A 27,026-nucleotide genomic window follows, 5' to 3' on the forward strand; every position below is an offset into this window, starting at 1 on the left:
ATGGAAAGCAGAGGTATAATGATGACGATTATCATGTGTTCTTTTCTCTTTCTCTCAGACAGTTGTAGACAGATGTAGATCTCAGCTGCTATTTCTAGTGTATATATATATATATATATATATATATATATATATATATATATATCATCAGCGTTTAACATCCGCTTTCCATGCTAGCATGGGTTGGACTATGTGACTGAGGACTGGCAAGCCAGAAGGCTGCACCAGGCTCGAATCTGATCTGGCAGTGTTTCTACAGCTGGATGCTCTTCATAACACCAACCAGCCTGAGAGTGTAGTGGGTGCTTTTACGTGCCACCAGCACGAAAGCCAATCAGGCGGTACACACACACGCTGGTTTTCTAAACAGTTTCTCAGTGAGGGTTGAACTTTTAGATAAATGGAACCAAGCATAACACACAAGAAATCTGGTGAAGTCTTGGAATGTTATATTTCCTGGTGACACACTGACATACATCTTTACAATGAACTGATCCTTGCCAACAAGGACCCACCAGTCATTCAAAACCCAATAAAGAATTAATGGTGATGGCTTTAGCAGACATGAAGGAACTCATAATTTATGACAGGAAATAAATGTAAACAAAAAAATACAACAGTGAAAAACAAAAAAGCAAATCTAAAGATTATAAAAAAGAATGAAGTTACTAGAAAGTAAAGAGAATTTACTTTCAGACTAAGCATCTCTACTTTATTAACTTTAATAAATGTTGAAGCTGAGCACTCTACACAATAAGCTTACAAGAACCCAATCTCTTACCCAAACCCTTTGGCAGCAGGTATATTAGGAATTTAGAACTATTTTGATTTTGGAAATGGTAGTATAGTATATTTCTATTTTGCATCCAGATCCAGACTGGAAGTTGCAAATAGACCTGAAGGGTCACCTCGTCTTCCTAGAAAAGGTGGTGGTAACATCATTGCGGCCAGACAGGTTCTTGTTCTCCAGGAGTACAAAACAATCATCATGGCTAGACTCACAGAGCCCTGGGAAGACAGACTTGATATTTCTCAACAGCTGAAGAAAACCAAATATCAGGACTTGTTCTACAAAACACTTGTCAAAGGATGGTACGCAGCCTCATTACCAATTGATGTTGGCTGTTGCAGCTTTCTGGCTCGATCAGAGCACTATTTCCTGCAGAAGATTGGACTGGAATCCAAACAGCTAAAGAAAACCACCAAGGAGACAGGCAGGGCAGCTGAAACCAGCTCAAGGTGACTATGGTTGATAAGAGACCAAAGATGGAACCCTTCCAGAAGCAAAGACTAATTCAGTCCTTGCTGCCCGACTCAGGTGAATTGTACAGGTTAAGGGATGAAATGTTCATACCTTTGAGATACCTGCTGATTATGGATTCAGAGGAGGACGAAGGTGGCTATGTGGTAAAAAGTTTGCTTCCCAACCACAATGGGGCAGAGCAGTTCTGATGTTTATGTCCACTGTAATGTTGTTACCATGGAGACAGTCCCACTGATGGCAGTGGAAGACCCACTGACATGCGTGAAAGAACGAACGACAGGTTGGAAAGATGGCGTATAACAAGTGTTAGAGATGGCATCCCGAAGCACTGCATCAGCAAGCTACAAGCGCGGTCACCACTACGCTACGCGCCTCTCTCACACGCACACACACTATATTCTGTTGTGACTGGGGTGAGTCTATTGAAAAGGTTGCAAGACGCAGCAAAAATTTTAGAAAAATAAAAAAGAAATGTGGAAATTTTACCGGTGAGTGTGTTAAATTATAAGGCACCAAAAGAGAATGACTCTCCCCAGACACAACAGAATATGCTTCAACACAGGAACTCACATAAAGAATCTTGCAAACCAAATCCAAAAATTATATATATATAGCGGAGAAAGAGAGAGAGAGAGAGAGAGAGTGCAAGTGTGGCTGTACGGCTAAGAAGTTTATTTCTCAACTACATGATTTCGGGTTCAGTTCCAGGCCGTGGCACCTTCGGCAAGTATCTTATCAGTGAATTTGGAAGACGGAAACTGAAAGAAGGCTGTCGGGCGAAAACATGTCTGGCCACGAGGAAATATTACTTGGAAAAAACGTCGGAATCCGTAGAAAGAAAAAAAAAAAAGCGCAAAGGATGGGGTGCATGTGCTACACCTCGGCCGCTCGGTTCAGCACCTCATAGTAATCAGTGAGTGTATACATGTATGCATGTAAATCCACGAGTGTATACTTTGTGTATGCAACACGTTGATATACGAACAAGCGGACTTAATTGAAAAAATATTTGCAAACAAAAAGTTCTTCGACTGTGTTTAATTATGTGAACAAATAAGGAAGATAAAGAGGGTTGAGTTGATATAATACCTACCAGCTAAAACGGTGTCTCCTATTATTTTTAGGGCTGTTACAGGTCCCGACTGAAAAGCTTCTTTCAATTTTGGAAAAACATCAGCCATGTTTTACCGGTGTACAGACTTTAAGACGGTGTCACAGGAAAAACTGTCCTGTCTGAAATAAATAGCTCAGTGCCGTTGATTCAACTCTGACACAGTAGATAAGGATGAAAGAAGTTTAGACCACATTTTTTATTTAGAAAAAGTGTACTCTGGACTACATTACTCAATGTGTTTTTTTTTTTCCTTTTTAAGATGTGATTTTTATGGAGCTTTAACAGTTACACTTAACAAGGCAAACGGTCGCTCAATATCTTTCGATAATCTATCTTGCGCACTCTGTGTGTGTGTGTGTGTGTATAGAATGTGGGAGAAAGCTTATTCCAGAAGCGAGATTGTCTGCTGAAGTAAAAATTGTGTTTAAAAGGCGATTTCTGGTTTCGTTTTCTTTATCAGTCCCGTGGATATAGGCACCTAAACCCAAAGGCCATCGGATGAAAATTTAATTACTTACGTCGTATATCATTTTCCGAAAATGAGAGAAACTGGTATGTCTTTCCTGAACAGAATGCGGTATAATCGTGTGTGCTGGGAGGGTCATTTCGCCAATAATAACACACGCACTGGTTCAATATCGCTTCTTTATCGTTAGTGGATGGGACGCCAGTCCGTCGCAGGATTAATTCATTTTTGCCTGCTGAATGGATAGGGGTAACGTGAACTGAAGTGTTTTGCTCATGAACTCAATGCATCTCGCAGTCCAGGAGTCGAAACTACAATCTTACGATCATGAATGCAACACCCTAATAACTAAACCACGGGCCTCCACCGTTCACACATCAGTCCTTACTACTCGTGCGCTTAATACCCGCTCGTACTTCTTTAGAGAAGCTACAAAAAAAAAACAAAAAAAAAACAAGGCTTAATATCACTCGTCATACACCTGACTTTTGTGTTACGCTGTTTTATGAACAGTGGCACAAGCTTATGGACGGTTGTTTCGTGCATAAACTCGTCTTTGGTTCTGAATGTCAAATAGACAGTACCGTAGATTTTTACCTTTTTTTATATGGATAATACTAGCCGATATGTCCACCAGTGTTTCATTTAATTCTTGTTTTGTGGGGACCGAAAAAGTAGCCATTCCTTTTGTGAAACAAAGATATCAATTTTGCCCCTGTCCATTTTTCAGTGAATTCTTCTGCTTTTGTAGATTAAATTCTTATCAATACAATTTCTTTCATTGCTGTGTTTCAGCCTTTTCTTTTGTTATAACCAGAATTTCAAATATTGGAGAAACTTGGGTAAAACTAACTCTCTATACATTAACGATGATCTCCCTTTCGCTCTCTTTTATTTTATTTTTTTGCAGGTATCGCGAATATATGCTCGTGTTAAAGCTGAACTGAAATTAGAAACGGCTGAGCTTACCCGATTAAATTCTGTTTAACCAAAGATGGTGGGGAATTCGACAGGTTAAACGCATATTTTACGTGTACCACTCAACGACAATGGAAACGAGCATCCAGACTGAGATTTCGATCCTTGATTACAAATCAGTTGTTTCTGTCTTAGACTCTTGCACTGTAAATAACAGCAGTAACTGCGAAAGAAACATATTGAGTAAATTCGGAAGACTTAGAAATGACACGATGGACGTCCTGAATGTCTACAAAACTGACAAAGTGTGGGTTTCATTGTTTATAAAATATACTCACAAACAAGTACTCAGCCAGTTTAATTGGTCATAGTAATTACAGGTCCTCTCCTGGGCTCATTACATACGTGAAATTCCCGAATGCCAACAAAAATTCTAAAGTGTGCAGTTTTAAGTCAATAGAATTTATCATGAAATGGCCTCAGTTTAGTTCATTCCAGTCGTAACTTAAGTAAAATGACTTATTTTATAAACTGGGTGAATATAGCATGCCGTTTCTATACTACTCCTTCCGTTTGTGCCGGAAGTTGTTTTTTTTTTCGTGCAGATTCGACGCATTTACCATGATTCTTTTATTTATTTAACAGGTGATATTTAAATTTCATTCATACATAAAAATAAGTTGAAATGTGAATAATTGGGGAAGGAACATTACAGAATCACGCTAGGATAAGAGAACAATTTTAATAATACTAAAATTCTAAGGATGTTTGTGTCTACCCGAAATATCTCAGAAATAATATATTTTATCTTAATTTTTTTTTTACATATTTATTTTTCATACTTACCTTCAGCAGTGCAGTACAACTTTTTGTGACATTTGGGGCCTCTATTTAATAATGAAAATGAGTAAACATAGTTTTTGTGTTTACTCGTGACGTCAACACACATATAATGAATGTCATGGCGCGTCAATCAACACAAACACACGTCCGCTTTCTGTGACATATATACACACACACAGAGTCTTCGTACCCTCTAAGAAAAAAAAAAAAAACCTTGACGTTTTGACGTACACAATATGTTAATCATTTTTTTTTTGTAGTTTTAGCTCGGAGTTGTGGCCATGCTGGAGCACCACCGTTTTGCTACACTGTTATTACTGAGATCCTCCTCTAATATGTGGCACTTCGCATGCTTTCAACGAATGTGACATTGAAATCACGCGTAAATGGCTCCTTTCCCCAGTAAAGGAAGGATTTGGCTGCTATTTCTTGCACGCCCTGTTACAACATAATAGGTATTTCGGGTCTTTTATCGCAAATAGCTGTTACGTGGTATCAGGGCGTGCTAGAAATAGTAGCCAAATCTTTGGAGCTGAGCTACGTTGAATGCACTCGAAAGATTGGTACTAATTCTATCGGACTCTTTTGTCGAACAGCTAAGTTATGGAGACGTAAACACACCAACACCGGTTGTCAGGTGGTGGCGGGGGACACGCACGCACACACACACACACACACACACGACGGGTTTCTTTTCACTTTTCGTCAACCAAATCCATTCCCAAGGCTTTGGTCAGGTCCAGGCTATACTAGAAGACACTTGCCCAAGGTGCCACGCAGACCGAACCCAGAACATTGTGATTGGGAAGCAAACTTCTTACCACAACAATTTCGGGAAGTTGAAAGGGGGTAAGTTGATTACATCGGCCCAATTGTTTAACTGGTACTTATTTTATCGACCCCGAAGGGATGAAAGGCAAAGTCGACCTCGGGGGAATTTGAACTGAGAACATAAAGACGGATGAAATGTCGCCAAGCATTTTGTCCGGCGTGCTAAGCTCGCCGCCTTACACGCACGCACAAACTAATATTTATGTATATCAAATGCCCCCTGGTGAAATTTAAGGCTCACGTTTTGGAATCAGTGTTTTTAATAGAGAGATGCCAATGTAGGTCCCTGTACCGCCATCGCCACCCCCCGTCCCTTAACTGAAGCACTTGCAGTGGATTTGAACACACGCCGCCCTCTCTGTAGTGGTTTGACTCTCTTAGCAGTTCCTCGCTTCTACGTATGGCATACAAAAATTAAATAAACAAAAATGAAAAAAGAAAAATACATGTAAATATAAATAAAGAAATTATCGCGTCATACCATATAAGGTAAAAATTACAATTAGAATTAAACCATATATGAGAAAAATGCGTTATACAAATACACGTTAACAAACACAAACATACAAACATGAAGTAAAAACAATAACAAATAACGATAAATTTGAACACCATAAAGTAGGAGTTAAGACGAAATTGAAAAAGAAAATAACATTAATAATAATACTAATGATAATAATAATAATAATCTACATCAAGGCCAAATAACGTTTTACACAAAATAACACAGCAAGAAGATCAACAGTACAGAGGCGAAACCATTATATGGTTTGAATAAAAAGAAACAAAAAATAAGAAATTAGCAAATTAAAAAAACAGAAATTTCAACAAAATGAAATTTAGAGAAACGTAGAAAGATGCCGGAGAAAAGGCTTGTGTTAATAACATAGGAAGACTTACATTAGCACTTGGATTAAGTTTTATCTCAGCCAGTCGCTCCACAAAACTACTTGTTATGGTTTCTGTAGATTAACATTGTCGTTGTTGTTGTTGTTGCTGCTTCCTTTCTCGGATTTTTATGCTATTCTGTCGGATATTGTTGCCACTGGGAAAGAATTACAATCAGTAACCTTGGCAGCCAACTCTTGTTACTTACTAATTTAGTTTTCTTCTTTTTATTTTCGGTTTCCTGAAAGCTCTCCAACGGATCCCTACAAAGTTGTTCGTGTATTCGTGTCAACACTGTATGACGACGACGTCTTATAGGATTTTAGTCGAGCATCCATTGTCAAACCAACACACTTGCACAAATGGATAACTTTTCCCCACCTAAGCGAAACAGACTGTGAACACACACACACACACACTTAAATATGTATGTATATTTACACGTATATGTAGCGGGAGGGTGTATGTGCGCAAGCGTGTATGTTTGTGTGTGCGTGCGTGTATGTTTGTGAGTTGATATTTTCCTGTGTTTCAAATAGGAGGCCCTGTTCTATGAGTGAGGCTGGCTTCTTATGTGTTTGTTAGTTTTCCTGATGCGTCTAGAGAGACAGCAAAACTTTAATCATGTTCGAATTTCACGAGTCGCTTGGCTCTTTAAGCTACAAATCTGGTAGAGACGTTCAGAGGAGCAATTATTGTCTACGAGTAGATGTGCCACTCTGTAATTCCATTGTAAGAAGAGTAAATTCTTATGCTGCTTCACACCAGTGTTGCTGCACGAAATACCAAACCAATATTGACAACAACCCCGGTCTATATTGGAGTGGTGGAATTGGATATAAGGAATGAAGGGTAGACTAAGGTCTGAGGGGGCTGAGGTTGGGGAGGTAGGACTCGATGCTTGAAGCCAGCCATGCTCGTGAACTGAAAAAGCAGGGAACACCATTCCCTACCTACCCCTCTTCATTTCCATCACTACCTAACGTCAATGACCTACCTATTTGATCAATAATCTATCTATCTGATCACTGACATGCCTATCTCATCAATGACCTACCTACTTGATCAATGACCAATCGATCTGATCAATGGATTTAACTGAGCCAAGCTCTTCTACGTTACACTCTTTTTAACTCCTCTGTGCTGCACCCTTCCAAAACACATTCTTCCACGTCACACTCTGCTGTATCAATTCTTCCATACCACACACCAATGTGTGACACATCTGTGTCACACTCTATCACGTCAATTTCTTTTACTTTACAATATGCTGTGTCACATCCTTATTTGTCACATATTTTGTCGGTCACCCTCTTTCACATCACAACCTTCAATGTCGCACTCCTCTACACCACACACTCCCGTTGCAGTCACAATCCTGTTCCACACACATCTCTTCTCTGCTCCATACTTTCCTCTGACACATTTTTATATACCATATTCTTCTGCAACTTTTCTGCTTCACAAACTTCTGTAGTACACTCTTCTCTGGAATATTCATCAATAAACAACACTCTTCTTGAGACACAGTCTTCTTGAGACATTAGTCTATTCCCCACACGTCTATACAATACATCATCCAGCCTTTGTTTGATGGCTTTATTTCTCGCTATATCTGCGGATCCTTTTTTCATGAGTGTAGGGGATGTATGGTGTCTCTTTAATGCTGGTAGTGATTTGTGGGCTTTTTCTTTACTATAGACACAGGCGTGGCTCTGTGGTATGAAGTTACTTCACAATCACAAGGTTTCAGGTTCAGTCCCAATGTGTGACACATTGGGTAAGTGTCTTCTACTATAGCCTTATCTCTCTATCTATATTTTTATTTAACTGCCACCATAGCTCAAATGAGATTAATTTTGTTATATTTCTTTTTACCTCCGCCAAGGAAGGAGGTTATGTTTTCACTGGCGTTGGTTTGTCCGTCTGTCCCACTCTGTGTGCAAAATAACTCAAAAAGTTGTGAACAGTATTTGATGAAACTTGCAGAAACAGTTGGTAATGACACAAGGAACAGATGATGAAATTTTGGTAGTGATCTGGGAATTTTTATGGATTCTCGAAGGATTTTTCATTGTTATATTTACTTTACATGAAGTACTAGCTGTTTTTCCCGGTTTCACTTGGGCAGTGTGGTGGATTTGGTTAAAGGCTATTTCCTATGTATATTCTGAATAATAAAAAGAACTAAAAATAAAAAAAATAAAAAAAAATTCCAAAAAAAAAAAAAAAAGTATGAACAACCCAAAAACAATACGATGCTAAGGATTTTGCGGGTCGATATTGTAAAACTAACTTCACGTGTGTACCCATAGCCCCATGTAGTCACGGAACCTTATTTGTGGTATAACCTCGCCTTAAAAGAAAAATATATGGTAGTGCGGTTGTTGTATTGGCGACACAAGAATCTTAATCGAAACTGTTCAAGATCAATCATAGGTTGGACATTCATGTACACTGATTAGAATTGTGAATTTCAATTATTGAAAACGCGTTCCCGGATGGATACAATTGTGCAGAGTCCGTTTGTCTCAATATGGAAAAGCTGTTTGAATGTCGACGTTTGAAGACATTTGTAACTGAAGTTTAAAAAAAACATAGTAATTAGAAAGAGCGTAAGCTATAGCTTTTTTTTTTTAATGCACAAAAAATTGAAATTATTTTTTTTCTGTGCCTCTGATTAAAATTTTCGAAAAACAAACCCAGCCACATTACTTGGAAAAAAATAATCTTTATTGTGCTGGTTTTTCGTAAAATTTCGCGCATGGGAAAGGCAACAAAATCGCCCCTCCCCCACTTTGAATGGGATATTCCTAGCTTAAAAAGTAATAATCGATTATCTCGGTAACCATGGGAGTTGGAGGGCAATAAAAATCTCCTGAACATGAGCGGACCATGCTGCCGCTCTGTGCTGAATTTCACGCGATTCCACTGCACCGTTCTCGAGTGAATCTGCCGACACTCAATCAATCAATTAATCAATCAATCAAGCAATCAAGAACACTGCAATTTATAGTATAGATTACAATGTTACGTTCTTTGATTATCTCCCTTGAAAACACGTTCATCATTTCCATGTAACCTACGGTGGCGTTGCTGTTTCCAAAGTTTATTTTCGTTTCTCTATTAGTAATTTTACTCGCGTATCTATCTTAAAATGAGCTGCTTGGCGGAGGTCTGCGGAGGATGACATGACAAACCTTGACTATTGGGATCGATTTGAAAAGATCAGGCTTTGCTCCCTCCACCGCCGCTGTGAGCTCTATATCAACTGTATGACGTGGAAAATATTCCATCAACATTGCCCATCTTTAAAATTCGTCCGAGGCTTGGCCCCCGTGCCATCCGTCCACTACAGAAATGTTCGTGTCGTATCACAACACTATGACAGAACTATTTCACCTCAATTGGCCCTGCATCGTGCCAGACACACATAAAGGAGGAAAGTGAGTTCACGGCATTCAAACGATCCCTAGATGATTACCCCCCACAAATACCAGATAAACCACCCACACCCAGATATGTCTCTGAAAACGATAACCCTCTGCTTGAATGGACTACTGTTCCCCAGAGCTGACTCTGTATCTCTTCCAGGTGGTGCTATTAAATTAGACATGGCCTGAGTCAACTTCGGCCGAAACTAATCTATGCTGTAACCTTTTAATCAAAGCATGACAACGTGGGCAGAGGCTGATATCTTAACATTTCTGATGGTCTGAAGTATAAAAAAAAAATTATTAAAGGTTTATATAGAACTACATTCAGAGTATGTCTATAAGCTATTGTGCTTAGACCTGGTTTCTATCCTCAAACTGTTCTGTTTTGTAGATGCATTTTTGTTTTTAATAAAGCTCTCCGCAATTAGAAAAATCAAAAATCTGCAACAATCTCGATCCCATGAGAATCGGATAATCGATTTTGAACTGTGTAAGGAAACTGATTGAGGTGATCGTGGTTTTGACGGTGATTGGGGTGAAAGCAGAGACGGGGTTGACGATGACGATGGTCGAGATAAGTATGGGAGGAGGATAAAATAGTATCGGTGGTTATAATGGCGACAGGAGCGGTGTGATGTGTGATGCTGAGGTGATGGTGGTAATAGTGGTGTTGATTGTGTGATGGTGGTATTGCAGTGGTTATACTGGTTGTGGTGGTGAAAGTCACTGTCAAGGTAACCGTCATGATAACACACACTCAAATATATACAGAGAGAGAGAGGGAGAGAGAGAGAGAGAGAGGGAGAGGGAGAGAGAGAGGGAGAGAGAGAGGGAGAGAGAGAGAGAGAGGGAGAGAGAGAGAGAGAGAGAGGGAGAGGGAGAGAGAGAGAGGGAGAGAGAGAGAGAGAGAGAGAGAGAGAGAGAGAGAGAGAGAGTTTGCTTTTATTCTCTTCCTGAATATTCCCCGTCCAACTTTGAGTGCTGAAAATAACCTCCAATCTCTCAGATCTTCAAACTCTAAGAACATCTCACCATTAAACGTCAATGTCACATTCCACACCATCACACCTTCCTCCCCCACTCCACACCTCTCTTTACCACTGCACCACCATTATTACCATCACCGCCACCAACACACACACACACACACATACACTGTCTCTTACACACCACCATATTACCATTAACGATAAACACCAATACTAACATCTCAACATCATCACCACCAGCACGCAGTACAAACCCCACGCACCGCCAACGCAACCCATCTACCTTCTGAAGCCACCACACACACACACACACACACAACAGCATGAATACTGCACACTAGCGCCATACACACCATACGCCGTCAACGTCAACTCAATTCACCCTGTACTCAACATTTCACCATCACCACCACCACCACCACCATTATCTTCATCACCATCACCTCAACGTCTACACCGCCACCACAACTACCATCACCTCCTATACCATCATTTTCAACACCACCGCCACAAACATTTGCAATACCACCACCACCACCATCACCACACCAGCGCCACACCACCACCACCAACAATTTCCCCAACATCATTGCTACCCCTCAGCCGCATATGCACCCGACCAACATCAATCCCCGAACCCTGCCATCACCAGCGCTAACACCATCGCCAAACCATCCCACCACATGTAATCCACCACCACCACCACCACCACCACCACCATCATCATCATCATCATCATCATCACCACCAAGAAAATCTCTTACCCCTTCCAACTCCCTTTTCTTCAACAGATCCAGTCCCATCTTCTCCTTTCTTCAAGTGAAACCCTATCTATGTTATATTAAATGAAGCCCCTAACAAACCATGAAACCCTGTATAACAAACAAAATTAATAACCGCTGCTCGGGGCTCCCTTTGCTGCCATCTTGGATGAAACATTCTTATTTCAGTTATTTTCGTTTTCCGTTCTTATTTGACCGCGCATTATTGATTTCTGTTTGACACCAGACAGAAATAAACCCTAACTTTCTCCATCTTTTTTTTTCTTTTCTGAGTTTAAGCTGAAATACAACGTGGTGGTGCTCATTCCTTTCCCGAAATATCAAGTATTGTGGAGATAGATCTTATAACAATGATTGTAAGATTGGTGCAAAGACACGCATTTTACGGCGAAAGGACAGCTGATGCAATCGACCTTAGATAATTACTGGTACATTGCCTCATCTACTCTGCCATAACGAAAGATAAAGTCTAAATTTGACGATGCTTCAGATGACGTCATAAAACAAAGCTTTACGACACACAGACGGCTATTAGTTTCTACACTTGCACATTATTTAAGATGTTTGAGATTGTCTTTGTAATTCAATAGGTTGTCATTCGGGTAGACACAGTTGTGAGTTATTCTTTAAGAACTTGACGTGAGGCGTTTGAGTAAGTTTGTGAGTATTAGAGTAAGAAATCTTCGAATAATTTCGTTTTGCAATGATACCATTTCGACTGCTGATATTTTAATCTACCCTTGTCATGCGTGTTGTTTTGACCAATCAAAAACCGGTAAATTGTGGAGGTGATTGTCCTATAAAACTGCGATAAAATCTATTCTCGTTCTCTTTTGTTTGATAAAGACAAGTTTCATTTTGCTTCTAGTTGTTGTTGTGGCCACACACAATCCTGCGCCACACGAGTTACTTTTACTCACATTTCGTTTTCCCTTGATAGCAGTTAACTTCTGTTTTGGCATAACCTCGACAGCGTTTCGGCCGGAATATAATGTTTACGTTCAACTGATATTTTTTAGTTTGATAACATTTATCCGTTGGTATACATTCAACTTCACAGCGCAAATTATTCCATTAACATAAAAACAGGAATTCTATATTCAACGTGCATTTTCACACCACGAGTTGTGGAAGTAGTGTTACTTTAAATTACTAGGAACATCCGTCGTCATCTATTTTATGTGTAAGTAAATAAAAAATTATATGTATACACACACACACACACACACACATATATATATATATATATATATATATATATATATATATATATATATATATATATATATATATATATATATATATATATATATATATATATATATATATATATATAAACTATTTATCATTATAAATATACAGGGATTAGCAATTGAGTTGCTTCTCCAACATACTGAAAATTTAGAAATAGCAGTCAAAGAACTACTGATTCCAAACTACAAATTTTTCTCTAAAGTGGATGGCGATATTTATGGCACACATAGAAGAAAAAACCGGAGGGAAAAGCGTAAACAAACCAAGTGTGCCATAAATATCGCCATCCACTTTAGAGAAAAATTTGTAGTTTGGAATCAGTAGTTCTTTGACTGCTATTTCTAAATTTTCAGTATGTTGGAGAAGCAACTCAATTGCTAATCCCTGTATATTTATAATGATAAATAGTTTTACCGATAAAGGTTTTTTTCATACTGAACTACTTGGCAGAATTGTTAATTATTAATTCTATTATTAATTGACGATTCTCTGCCCTTATTCTTGTATATATACATATATATAGATAACTAATTGCAGTTGTTATATTTTGGTATTTCCTATTTGTTCAAAATTTTATGGTACTTATGTTCTCGAGGGAAATGTCTGATTTGAAATCGCATGATGCTTATAACTACAGCAATAATGATAATAAATATTACAGTGTTCCCATTTCCTGTTTCAGTTGATTTCAGCGTTGGTGCTTACCGACTTAGTTAATTAGTGCATTTGTCAGGCCCAAACTCTATACTGAAATGAGGGGCAGATCATGTTCCCTTTTTCATTAATTGAAATACCCACTTTATTTTAAATATTCTGTCCAGGTAGTGTGTAAGTTTTTCTGTGTCTACCTGCAATCTTCTAATAGTATGCTGTTTATCAGTATTTATAGCCATATGAGTCTTCCTGTAACCTTTTGACCCTTTAGTTAGAATATTATTTCTGTCCAGCTGCTTATATATCTTCTTACTCAAGTGTTGGTGATGGGACTTAGTAGAAATTAGAAAGGTATATATATATGGCTATTCAATGGTTTTTAGCGCCACCCACCTCAATATTTTTTGGTAGGACTATTATTTTCATCAGCCATTCGAGTTACATTGGTTATATTTTGATGTATTTCAACCAGAAACTTGCGATTTTGTCAACTCTGGTTCCTTTATATTTCCCGCTGTGACGTCTTCCCTAACTCGCAACATTTAATGTTTTGCTCACTTGGTTAAGACATTTGTTTAACGGCGTGTCTGTATTTCTCGTATCTCCTCCAAAATGTCGTTACATTTTATCTCCTCGGCAGATCTTCTTCTATTGTCTTTTGTCATCGATGTAATTTCGCTCACAGTCTTCGCTTATCTTCTCAAGGCATTTTATTTTGTTAGAATTATTCAATTCATTTCCCACGTCTCCGTATTATTCACAACTGTTGAATTAATCTTTTGTGATTTTACAGACCTGTTTATTTTCAATTTTAAGATTTCTGTTTAATTCTGCTTTTTTTTTGAGGGGGAGGGGGAAAGGGTACATTTTTGTTTCCATTTTCATCTCAATTATTCCGGGTACATATTTCCTTTTGCGATTCATCTCCCGTTGGATGTTTTTTTTCCTTCTAAGCAACAACGTATTCTACACATTAGCCTCTCCGTTGGTTTGATGCCCCGCATCCTTTTCTACTCTAGAAAATACACGCGCAAGATTCTGTATAGTGGATACGAAGGGGCAACTGCACACCCGTGGGATTCCGGGTGTCCACTCTGTGTACTCATGGAATAAGCCAGGAAGATATTTGATGCCCGCACTAATATTTTCAATAACTTTTTACTTAATCTGCGGCGTCCGTCAGTGCGGAGGCTGCTCCTGGCTGCATCCCCAAATTCTGATGCGTTGAGATCTGGCACTCAGCCATGCCCTACACCCAAATAAATATATACATTATCTGTTTCACAAAAATATAACAACTGCTGCACGTAATTAACCAGTCTAATGTATGACAGCGATATTTTAAGTTACATCAAGACATTTCATTTGTTAGTACAGAATAATATTAGGGTTATAATTTGGTTCCAAATTTTGTCACAAGGCCAGCAATTTTGGGGGACAGGGTGTTAAATTTATCGACCCCGAAAGGGTGAAAGACAAAGTCGACGTCGGTGAAATTTGAACTCAGAACGTAAAATCCGTCGAAATGACGCTCAGCATTTCGCCCGGTGCGCTAACGATTCTGCCAGCTCGTCGCCGCCTTATCTTGGGGGGGGGGGGGGGGTAACTGAGAATAGTTAATCAATTGACGTCACTGACACAACGATGCTGGGACCTTTGAAGCTTATTGTTCAACGAAAGCCTGAAATGACAGTTTCTGTCGGACGGAGTAAAACTCGCATGTCGGTCAGTAACCTTTCACCGGAGTATATTGGTCAAGCGACAACTAACCATCAATCCTTTTGCCAGCAACCAACAAACTCTCCTAGATTTACCATTGTTAACAACACAGACTCTCATTATTTCCTTCGGATTCTGTATTTTATTCTTCCTGATAAACAAACTATAACCTAAACAGGACGAAGATGTAAAGAACAGTCGATTGAGTTGAAATAAAAGCAGAATTCCTCGAAATCACATATTACCGCCTTTAAAAAATAAGGTATTAAATAGTGTTGTTCTGGATATGCAAAGAGATAGGATGATCATGGTTGGAACGCTTTTGATGATTGGCTTTTTCCTCCATTTGATCTGGTCTAAACAACAAGCTAAAAAGATCAGTCGCTGGTTTTAAAGGTGGGAGATGACTAAAGAACCTTACAAGAGGAACATTAAGCATCGATGTATGTCGGAAAACATTTTATATTTATGAACCATTTCAATAGGTTTCCATGTACTAAACTAGCGAGTTGCCCTGCTGTTGGGTGTTGTCTAGGGTTGGTTATTTTAAGGAATTATTCTCCATCTACGACTGAGCGTTGCTGTCAACTAATCGGCTGATTACACAGTTGTATCGATAACTTTCTATAGAGGTCTCTGATAGATTTATTCTGCTAGTATTATCTTGTATTATTATAGTAACGGTAGTAGCAGCAGCAGTGGTAGTAGTAGTAGTGAAGTTCTGCACAATGAAATTGTTGTCAACAATGAATATCAACAACAGCCACCACCACCACCACAATCATTCATCAACAGGTGATTGCGTAGTATACTTAAAATCAGATAGCCCGAACACATAAGCAATATGGAGCTATGGCAAAAAATGAATCAAGTTTCGATTAGGGAGCAAATATTTAAGAAAAAGTGGAAGTGGATTGGTAGCACAATTAGAAAGGACACACCAAATGTAGCGAAAAGTGCTCTACAGTGGAATCCGGATGGATATAGAAAGAGGGGTAGGCCTAAGAACTCGTGGCGTGGAACAACACAAAAGGAACTAGAGAAAGGGGGACATTCCTGGCAGAGTATAAGTACAGAAGCGAGAAATTATGCGACATGGAATTCAATTATAAGTGGCCTATACTACGCGTTGGAGGGTTAAAGGCAAGAATGAATGAATAGTATATCTACCATCCATTTTCTACTATAATATGATATCTATAAGTTTTCTATTACATATAGTCTGATATTTATCAACTGTTGGCAGCATAAAATATGTTAAAAACCATTAAATATTTATTCTACAAACGGAAAGGAGCATGATAAACAGTTTGTAGCGTAACATTAAAAATCATTAACACCTTATTTTATATAAAATAAAATAAAAATAATCAAATATTGATTTTAACGTTTGTAAACTGATTTGATATCATTGAAAAAAAAAAAAAGAAGCAATAAACAGGTTATCGTTTTTCCTGAGCATTTCCTACCTGGTCAATAAGATTGAGCTCTCTCGAAAAGGACACCGCTTCTGGTCCACCATGGTGCTACTGTGAACAACTAAATGGGCTGGAATTAAGTGCTGAAGGCCGTAAGTGGGTTGTTTGGTAGGGTTGCAGTGTCATTTACGGTAGGTCGTAAAGAGCAAGGTAGCTGTCATACGAGAGTTGCACCGATTTCGTTGATAAAATTTGTCTGCAACAAATTGATTATACTTTTGCAAGACACAAAAGACTTTAACAATTTTTATTTTTTAATTTTTTACTCAATTATAAAAAAATATAATGTGGAGGCGCAATGGCCCAGTGGTTAGGGCAGCGAACTCGCGGTCGGAGGATCGCGGTTTCGATTCCCAGACCGAGCGTTGTGAGTGTTTATTGAGCGAAAACACCTAACAAAGCTCCACGAGGTTCCGGCAGGAGTTGGTGGCGACCCCTGTTGTACTCTTTCGCCCCAACTTTCTCTCATTCTTTCTTCCTGTTTCTTGAGTACCGCTGCGATGGACTGACGTCCCGTCCAGGGGGGGGGGACACATACACCATAGAAACCGGGAAACCGGGCCCATGAGCCTGGCTAGGCTTTAAAAGGGCGAAAAAAAATAATTGGCTTTTTCATACATCGAATGGTTATGAGGGTCCACCGACTACAACAAGGATCGAAAGGATCCAGAGGCAAATACGTGCTGTGTGGTAATTAGGTTCTAATTACCATTTATCCATATTATAACGACTTTGTTTCTGTTCTCTCTCTCTCTCTCTCTCTCTCTCTCTCTGTACACACAGACTCCCACATAACAGACACTCCTGGCGAGTTCGACCCACTTATTGAATTAGCATACGAAGTGGCCGAGTATTCCTTAGACATATGTACCCTTAACGCAATTCTCAAGAAGAATCAGTTTGACCTTTGAATTACAGGTACTGTACTTTCAGAGGGTTTCACATAGTTTTCATCTCCACCAATTTATCCACGAGGCTATGATAAAGGCACATGCTCAAGATGCCACTCAGGGGGATTGAACCCGAGATTGCATGGTAAATAAGTCCAAAGTACGCTGCATGATGTTATATTTCATTATAAACCTGGTGGTCATTGAGTCTAACCGTTTCGCAGTCGACAGATGATGTATTTCTGGCAGCACTGTGCCATGGCGAGAGTCACCGTGCATGACCAAAGACGCCGTATTCGGCATTGCAATAATTGTATACTTCTATGTCTATTTTACATAAAAATTAAATGACACGATCCGTCGACAGGATTCGAACACTTATCTCTCTGCTTGCAATCGATTGCTTTATCCACACGACTGTCTGAAGTCTATAACAAAAACGTAAAAATTATATTCTTTTATTATTTTGTTTTTAATCATCTGACTGCAGCCATGCTGGAGCATTCTATTCCAGCGTCTGTTAGTCGATCATAATTGGCTAAAAATTAATCATATTTCATCTGTTACATATTTTATCGTTCTCTATTTATCGAATTGCTAGATTACATTTTTAACGCAATGCGATGCAATACGACGGACAATTTCACACGGCTTATACACACAAAGCACTTGCAAACGTGTTTCTCTGACTGGCGTACATATGCAGATAGTTTCTGTTTGACCAGGTCTGAGACCCAGAGCTAAATCAAAATAACATGAAGAATTACAACAACAACAACAACAACATCAAAATAGTTGGAAAGAAATGAATGAATAAAAGAATGAAAGACAAAGAACTCTTCAAAATGGCGTGTATTTATCGTAGAAGGAAGAAAGAAATACGAAGGTTGATTGTCACGTGATAAAATAATCTTTAGTCCATCACTTCACATGTTTTTGTCGATCTTGCTGCTTCGCATTCCGATGGTTATTTCTGTGTAACTGCTGATATTTATGTATATATGCCCGTGTCTTTATATATATTTACGTATTTTTATATATATATATGTATATGTACACACAGATATGAATATATATATATATATATATATATATATATATATATATATATATATATACACACACACACCCACTCGTGTGTGTGCGTGTGCATGTATGTGTGCATGTGCTGCATCCAGTCTCTATTTTCTCGATATGAATATAGACAGAATAAATTAAATTCATTTGATTTATCACTCAAAACTTAGTCAAATACATGTCGTATTCCACTCAACTCAATGACCACGTTCTCTTCAAATATTGTCTCTCGCAATAAAATATATAACCTTAATGGTTCGCATTTTCTTCACATCTTCGTCTTCTTCCTTCTCTATTCAAGTTGACCAAGAATCCAAGACAGACGTTGATGAGAGAGGGCATGTCATTGAGAAACAAATTAATTTTATTAATATATATACACACACACACACACACACATGTATACTTATATACATATGTGTGTGTATTCTTGTAATTTTTTTTGTTGTGCTTGCTTTTATTTATTTATTGTTTCGAATTGTTTTGCACAGATTTTTAAAAGGATTTTCTTTTGGTTTTAATTTTTTTTCTTAAACCGATGTTCCTATTTGAATAGTATCATGATGTACGTGTGCAACGAATCCATCTGTGTGTGTATACATACATGTAGATATAAATATATAAACATATACATATATATACATTAGTATGAGTGTGTTTATATATATAAATATATATGTATAATGTGTATGTATGTATGTATGTATGTGTATATATATATATATATATATATATATATATATATATATAGAGAGAGAGAGAGAGAGAGAGAGAGAGAGAGCTAAAGGCCGGTGTTTACAAACTAGCTAAAAAGTACTCAATATGTGAAGTAGAGTTCATAGTTCTGATTTCGGAACTACAACTTCATAAGTCACAACTCTTAGTTTCACGTTCCCGATAGTCAGGCGTGTATGTATGCATGCATGTAATATATATATATATATATATATATATATATATATATATATATATATATATATATATATATGATATTTAAGTATGCATGTATGTGTGGTGTATTTCCGTATGTGTGTGTGTGTTTCTTTTTCAAATTGATGATTGTCTCTGTTGTATTATCATTGTTATTTCATTATGATAAATTTGATAATTACTCATTATTAGCCAAACATCTTTTACAGTTTAAACCCTCTCCACAGAGTCATTTGTCTTTCTGCTGCTACGTCTTCTCTTTCCTTCTTTTACGTGGCGTTGGCGTGAACGCGCATGTGTCGATTGAGATTGCCTGACTGAGAGAAGCGGAGCAAGCAAAGCTTACACTGGTAGGGTTTCTCTCCGCTGTGAATTCTCACATGTTTGGTCAATGTAGAACTGTCTGAAAAGGCTTTCTTGCACATCCTACAACGATAAGGACGCTCTCCGGAGTGAGTGCGCATGTGCGTCGTTACCGAAGAACTCTGAGAGAAACGGCGATCGCAGATGGGACAGCGAAACGGTTTTTCACCCGAGTGGGTCCGTATATGTGCCGTGAGATTAGCTGCTTGTGAAAACGATTTACTGCATGTGCTGCAACGATACGGTTTCTCACCACTATGTGTTCTCATGTGTGTTTTCAGCGTAGAGGGCCGTGCATAAGTCTTTCCACAGATCCGGCAGAGATTAACACGTGCCGTATCCGAACCCACGGCACCGTTTGGATTGCTTACACCGATATTACCAACACCAACACTAACACCCCCACCGATGTTCGGCGAGCAAGGGGTTTGCCGCCCCCCGGACATAAGTTTAGTTCTCTTGAAGTGGTTCATGCCACAAAAACGTGACGCCTGCTTGAATGAATCAGAAGACTTGTAAATGATGTTTCTGCTGTCCGCCATGGCCCTAAGATCCGTCGACAGTGAATAGGACGCAGTGTAAGGATGTGATTGTCCAGTGTATGTACCATACTGAGGCTGAAGCGTGGGAGCGTGCCCGCCATACTGACCGAGGGGGTTCTGCGGTTGCCCTGTCCATTGTTGTACTGCATTGTATTGGTGATTGGGAGCCAACGTAGGGGGAACACCCACGTTCATGCTCATTGACACGTTAACACTCATTGATGGGAACATGTTCGCTTGGGCCTGCGCCGATGTGTTCTGGTTCTGGGGTTCGGTATAAGCTGGAGTGTACTGAGCAGCTGTAGAACCCGTATATGCCATGTTGGACAAGACATGCTGGGCTTGGTGAGGGTGGTGAGGGTGGTGAGGGTGGTGGTGGTGGTGATTCACGGTGTAGTTGATCGGTGGAGATGTTTGTGTGTGGTTCATTTGAGCTGGACCCATCGTCTGCTGGTTGATGTGTTGGATAGGTGGAGACATGGGAGCTAACTGGCCGTTCAGTTGAGGCCGAACCACGGCGTGTTTCAGTGAGAGAAGGGCATCTGCGATGTCGTGCGAGGATTTTTCTTTGAAAACCGAGAAGTCTCTGAAACGAATCGAACGTTTAGAGTAAGAATCGAATATCAAAAGTAAAACAATACTTCTGCGATAAAAGTTTTTATTTAATAACTGGAAGCAAGCAAATATTACGGTAAACAATGTGTGTGTGTGTGTGTGTGTGTGTGTTTTGTTAAAATGTGAATCGTTCAGTGTCAATAATTTGAATACTTTATTGTAAATGATTTCTCTGTTTCCCTGAACAACTAAACTCAGAATTAAATCTTTGATAATTCTACAGACAGAGATATTTCGGACACTTTTCAGTGATTTCAGAAAAACAAGATTTCTTTAATTTTTCCCCATCCCCAATTTTCTGTGAATTTTCTCTCACTTCTCTCCTTCAACTCGTTCGTCCATTTACTCATTCTTTTCTCCTCTTTCTCTTCTCTCTCCCGTTTTACATTCACCTCCATCGCATTCATCGCCACCAACCTCAATAATTTTCTTTTCACAGAATAAAATAGCATTGGACCTTCTTGCTCTTCTCTTGTCCATAACTTCTTTGCCCCCCCCCCCCATTCCAGCTTCTCGCATCCCTGTATTTCCTTCACAATCCTTCTTACTTCAAACTCCTTCTGCCACGCTTTCCTCACATTCACTCAACACAACGCCCCAAACCCTGACTATAACCCATCTCACTTTACATCCGTAGTCGCACACCTCTGCATATACACCCTCACACGCATACAAACACACACACAGCACTCCATTCTTATGACATATATCAAAACATGGATACACCCCTATACGTGTACACACCCGTCCTCTCTTTCCTCTCTTCTTAACTCCTTCCACACAACCACATTCGCACCTGGCCCCTAACCTTTAACTCCTTGTAGTTTTTCATCTCTTATCTTCATCAATTTTCGTCTCACACGTACTTTAAGACTTTTTCCTTTCTACAGTTCTATATTTAAGAGATTTACATTATTTACAATTGATGGATATTTGTCCTCATCTTGTTTGTTGTTAACACAACGTTTCGGCTGATATACCCTCCAGCCTTCATCAGGTGTCTTCGGGAAATTTCGAACCTGGGTTCTCATTCCTAAGGTATTTTTTGATGTTATAATAATAATAATAATAATAATAGTAATAATAATAATTATTATTATTATCATTTTTATTATTATTATTCACGACACTGCCTGGAATCGAACTCGGAATCTTTGGGTTAGCAGCCCGCGCTCTTAACCACGACGCCATATACCTGATGAAGGCTGGAGGGTATATCAGCCGAAACGTTGTGTTAACAACAAGATGAGGACAAATATCCGTCAAATGTAAATAATGTAAATGATTTTTCATTTCTATTTTAAGCATCAAACACACACACACGCACACACACAGAGATAGTGAGTGAGACCGACTCTTAATACTTACTTGTAAGTGGGTGTGCAAGGAGAGAAAGACAACATATTTGGCATGGAATCAAGGTCAAGAGTTGAAACTGAGTAGGAGTTGATGTTAAGGTCAAGGGTGGTGCCGCGGCCCATGTCTGCAGTAGGTGGGGCTGCCTTACCCACGGGGCTTGTCCGCCAGAAGTCCGAGTAGTTCTGTTGGTTTGGTAGGTATGATGTTTCCATCATGACGCTACTGCAAAAGAAAACAAAATTGGAGATTGAGTACGACTGTGATTTGGAGTAAGAATGGCTTTATGGTTCTGAGTGGGACTGTAAGTGAGAATGTGATCGAACGCAGCGGAATGAGTGTGAGGGTAGGTGAACAAAGTGAAAGTGAAACTAAGTGTATGTGGAAATATGAATGGGTGTGTGAGGGTGAGTAGGGAAAGGAAAAACATTCATACTTTAAGATGAAAAGAAAATGGGAATCAGTGGTTGTGAGTTCGAATCTACTGTAGGGCATGTGCCTCATGGTGTACATGCTGTGTGCGTGTGTGCATATGTATATGACTATTAACCGCCACAACTGCACCTCGTAGGGACATGAGAATCCGCATATTACAGAGGGAGATCAAGTCAATTTAGCATGAATGGCGCGGTTTAGCACCAAAAAGATTAATTAGACCATTTTTTGATGTCCCCTTTCCTTGAATGTGCCGCAACAATCTGCCATGCCAAGCATTCAAGACGCGGAGTTTTATTTCTTGCAAGATGTGCACCCCCACTTTACACTACCCTGTTGAGATTTTGCCATGTTGCCAGATGCTGCAGAGATCTATATATTCAATATGTAATATATAAAATGATAATAATAATAATTATATATACATATATATATATATATATATATATATACATATATATATATATATATATATATATATACATATATATATATATATATATATATATATATATGTGTGTGTGTGTGTGTGTGTGTGTATTGGCGCAGGTGTGGCTGTGTAGTAAGAAACTAACTTCCTAACCACCTGGTTCCGAGTTCAATCCCACTGCATGGTACCTTAGGCAAGTGTCTTCTGCCATAATCTCGGGCCAACCGCCGAAGCCTTGTGAGTGGGTTTGGTCGACGGAAACTGAAAAAAGCCCGTCGTATATATATATATATATATATATATATATATATATATATATATATAATGTGTATGTATATATATATATGTGTATGTATGTATGTATGAATTATGATATATATATATATATATATATATGTATATATTATAAGATATATATATGTATATATGCATGCATGAGTGTATTTGTACAACATGTGCATACGTAGAGAAATGTTCCAGTCATTATATTAAGGAAGTATTTGATTACTTCCGCTCTAAATGATTAATATATTAAAACTATCATTGCTACCACCACTACCACTACTACTACTACTACTACTACTACTACTACTACTACTACTTTTCTTAATTAAACCGTTGATTTTCAAAATCAGTAGAACTGCAGACAAAATGTCTTGTGTAGTCTTTTTACTTTTTGTGTTCGAATTCCACGCCAAGGTAGACTTAGCACTGCATCTTTCCAGTGGATTAACATAAAATACTTGAGACGATGAAATTAGCGACATATTTTATCAAAAAGCCTATCTTAGGAATGATTATTTATCATTAATTTTGGAGGCACTTTGTCCCCAAATGAAACACAAGAGAACCTTGTCAATGTAGGAACGTCCCTGTCATGTTTTCGAATATCTCGAAAATCGAGGGAACAGAAAACATACTGAAGGTATAAACGGGGACAAGGTGGCGTGTGAGTTTGGAACTCGATTCCTGGAGAGATCAGTCTACACCGAAGATTCTCTGTTGCAAGACTGAAGGTTTGGTTCAAATCTTCAGCTGGATAAGAATTGGAAGAAGTTCCGAGCAGGGTTTCCAGTCTCATCCTGAAACTGATAGAGGGGAAATTATTCCTAAAATGTCGGGCAAAGGTGGTGAATAACTGTAGGACTTTGTTTCTGGTTGAATTTAACCAGATTCGAACGTCTTCTCTCATGCTTCATGTGGAAGAAATGACTTCCTTTGATTATAAAAATCTATTTGCTGCCAATATTGTTCGAGTGAAAGCCTCCGGTTCTCTGATTTATGATGCTCTGGCATGTGTTGAAGAGTCACATCTATAGAGACTTGTTGACGATGTTTAGTTGTGGCTTCTATTTGCCCAGGTATGTTTTTTTTCCCACAAAAATCGGGCATCTAGAAGCTGGATACCCTGCCCGTCAACTCAACTGTCTTAAAGATCGACATTTCTTTTGCAAGGAAAAATGGGAAGTTCCCTTCTGCTTGATGGCTTTGCTGAAAAAGGTTTTAAATAAGATGAAGTGAGTTAAAGGCAGATAGTTTTGTCTTGGTTTGTTTAAACCTGAAGCTTTTTCATTTGCCACATAGAAAGTTGATAGTAAATTCACTGAAAGCAAAGTGAAGGTAGTAATAATTGTGGAGATGAATAGACATCATGTCTGAATATGCACTCGAAGGAGGTGGTCACTAGTTTTGGTAGTGAAGTTCTCGGATTGGTTTCGTGTAGCTGTTCTCCTTTTAGGACGCTTTCATGTTGAGTTGAATATGGCTCTATGGGTTTTCGTTCGTTTCAAGCATTCAGAAATTTGAAAATAAATCTTAAAGAGCAACCCAAATGCAAATGAAGTTACAAATGATATGTTACATTAAGTATGAAGGTCATCTGCATGCGCCTTAAGAACAAGAGATCTCAACCTGCAGTACAAAAGGTGGAAAACATTGACGGACGACAAATGCAGGCAGTGCGAAATTAAAAATGATGACAACCATATTATTTGCCAATTACGAAAGAATGTCTTCCAGATACTATCTTCCCATGAGGCATGATGCGGTGGTCAGAACAAAACCAGCCACGAAGAGGAAACACGACCGGTCAGATAATGTTGTGTGGGACCACAACAAAAAATACTCCTGGACACCAATGTGGTTAGAAAAAATACGAGAAAGAGTACATCTAAAGACCATTGATAAGGAGTTTGTAAATCCAGGACGTAAGATACACTATCATTGGAGCAACAGGATATGTACCGACCCGCCTGGAGCAAAGTATGATTGAACTTGGGAAATTGGGGAGAGAACGCAAATCCTTAATTCACACACTGCAAATGATCACCATATTTGGAAACTATAAAAATCTGCAAGACTTTCTAAAGATTATAAGGACAATGGTTAAAACAAAATGCTTTCCTTTACAACATTGCTATCAAGGTCAAAATTTACTCTAAATTAAAAAGAGCACACACACACACGGACTTACATACATACATATATTTGTATGTGTGTGTGTAAACTATTTATACATAAATACTCGCTATTCCTGCAGTGAGTTTCGTTGATCATGTGACAGATTCAATCCTACAGCGCGGCGCCTTGGGAAAGTTTCTCCTACCACAGATCTTAGGCCGACCAAAGCTTTGTGGCTGAAATTTTGCTGACGGAAACATATTGGATGGATCGTTGTTGCTATTGTCTGTGTGTGAGAGAGAGAGAGAGAGAGAGAGAGAGAGAGAGAGAGATAGAGAGAGAGAGAGAGAAAGAAAGAGAGAGAGAGAGAGAGAGAGAGAGAGAGAGAAAGAGTTGGGGTGGGGGACTATTCTTAACGTAATACCAGGGCCCAAGTTTGGGGATAACTTCCTACTTTGCTGCTCCCACCCGTTTCAGGCACCCGGCCAACTTCGGCTGGGCGAATGGGGAACTGAAGCGCTCTATTATATCTACCGATGCACTGCTTTCATATTTTTACTCTTCCTGTTGTTAGGTGTAAATGAGAAAAATAAGTTTGGAAGATTGCTGACAGGAATGAGACAAGAGAAAAATGTGTGATGTATGGGAGGAGCTAAGCGGTGGGAAAAGGGGCGTGGTTTGATTGGTGTTGTTGTGGTCGTCGCAGGAAGTCTTAGACGGTGGTTGTTTAACTCAAGGTTATCCATAGTCCTACAGACCTATGATTAAATGCGTTCCAGCCATGACTATCCCATTTATTGTATATCTATGACGGCATTGTCCAAGGTGTCCCTCAGTTTTTAAGACATGATTTTGTGAGTGTTCTTACCGTTGCTCAGCCTGGTGGTAGGAAGGAAGGAGCTGGTTACTGGGGCGGAAGGATTTGCACAAACTTAAGAATGGATGATAATCGGAGCATGTCTCTGAAAGAGACGGGAGAGGAATTAAGAAGGAAAGGTGGGGGTGGGGGTGTAAAAAGAAAGTAAGGGATTGGTGAGAGAAGAAAGGCGTGGAAAGTATTCGGGTGGTTGAGTATACGGAGTGGCGGGGGGGGGGAATAGAGAAAGAAATAAGTAAATATAAAGAAAGAAAGAAAGAGAGAGAGAGAGTATGGAATTGATGCAAATAAATGAATACGAAAGAAAGAAAGAAAGAAAGAAAGAGAAAGGATGAAGGAAGGACGGAAGGAAGGAAGTTAAAGCATCACAATACGAAATTTTCATGAGAGGAAAAGAACAACTGGTTAGCAATGGGTAGCAGCGGAAAGCAGTAGTGGGCGGGACAAAAGAGGCTGGGTGGAGCTAAGTTTAGA

General features: G+C 39.0%; 2 protein-coding genes and 1 long non-coding RNA gene across 10 annotated transcripts in view; 1 reads left to right on the plus strand and 2 right to left on the minus strand.

Annotated features, from left to right (window-relative positions):
• LOC106875544 (tRNA (34-2'-O)-methyltransferase regulator WDR6) overlaps positions 1-16,760 on the minus strand; it is a 38,483-nt gene extending 21,723 nt beyond the window's left edge. The window contains exons 1-2 of one of the 7 annotated variants that reach the window (XM_089362880.1): positions 16,629-16,703; positions 3,814-3,985 (exon numbers count right to left, since the gene is read on the minus strand). Coding sequence is in view for 2 of the 7 variants with exons in the window: in XM_089362876.1 (XP_089219002.1) it covers positions 2,358-2,445 (88 nt within the window). In the remaining 5 variants the exon portion in view is untranslated. The other 6 variants (XM_089362883.1, XM_089362881.1, XM_089362882.1 and 3 more) reach the window with 6 other exon arrangements.
• On the plus strand, positions 11,898-18,456 carry LOC149132720 (uncharacterized). The gene is made up of 2 exons (XR_016244346.1): positions 11,898-12,715; positions 18,129-18,456. It is a non-coding gene; the product is annotated as an uncharacterized LOC149132720 (long non-coding RNA).
• Positions 18,362-27,026, minus strand: part of LOC106875540 (uncharacterized) — a 124,856-nt gene continuing 116,191 nt past the window's right edge. For both annotated transcript variants that reach the window (XM_089362885.1, XM_052972877.2), the window contains exons 2-3: positions 22,423-22,635; positions 18,362-21,025 (exon numbers count right to left, since the gene is read on the minus strand). In XM_089362885.1, the coding sequence (XP_089219011.1) occupies positions 19,804-21,025; positions 22,423-22,628 (1,428 nt within the window). In that variant the 5' untranslated portion in view covers positions 22,629-22,635 and the 3' untranslated portion in view covers positions 18,362-19,803. The remainder of the gene's footprint in view (positions 21,026-22,422; positions 22,636-27,026) is intronic.

Source organism: Octopus bimaculoides, chromosome 14 (genome assembly GCF_046866305.1).
Source record: "Octopus bimaculoides isolate indiv1 chromosome 14, ASM4686630v1, whole genome shotgun sequence".
NCBI lineage: Eukaryota > Metazoa > Mollusca > Cephalopoda > Octopoda > Octopodidae > Octopus > Octopus bimaculoides.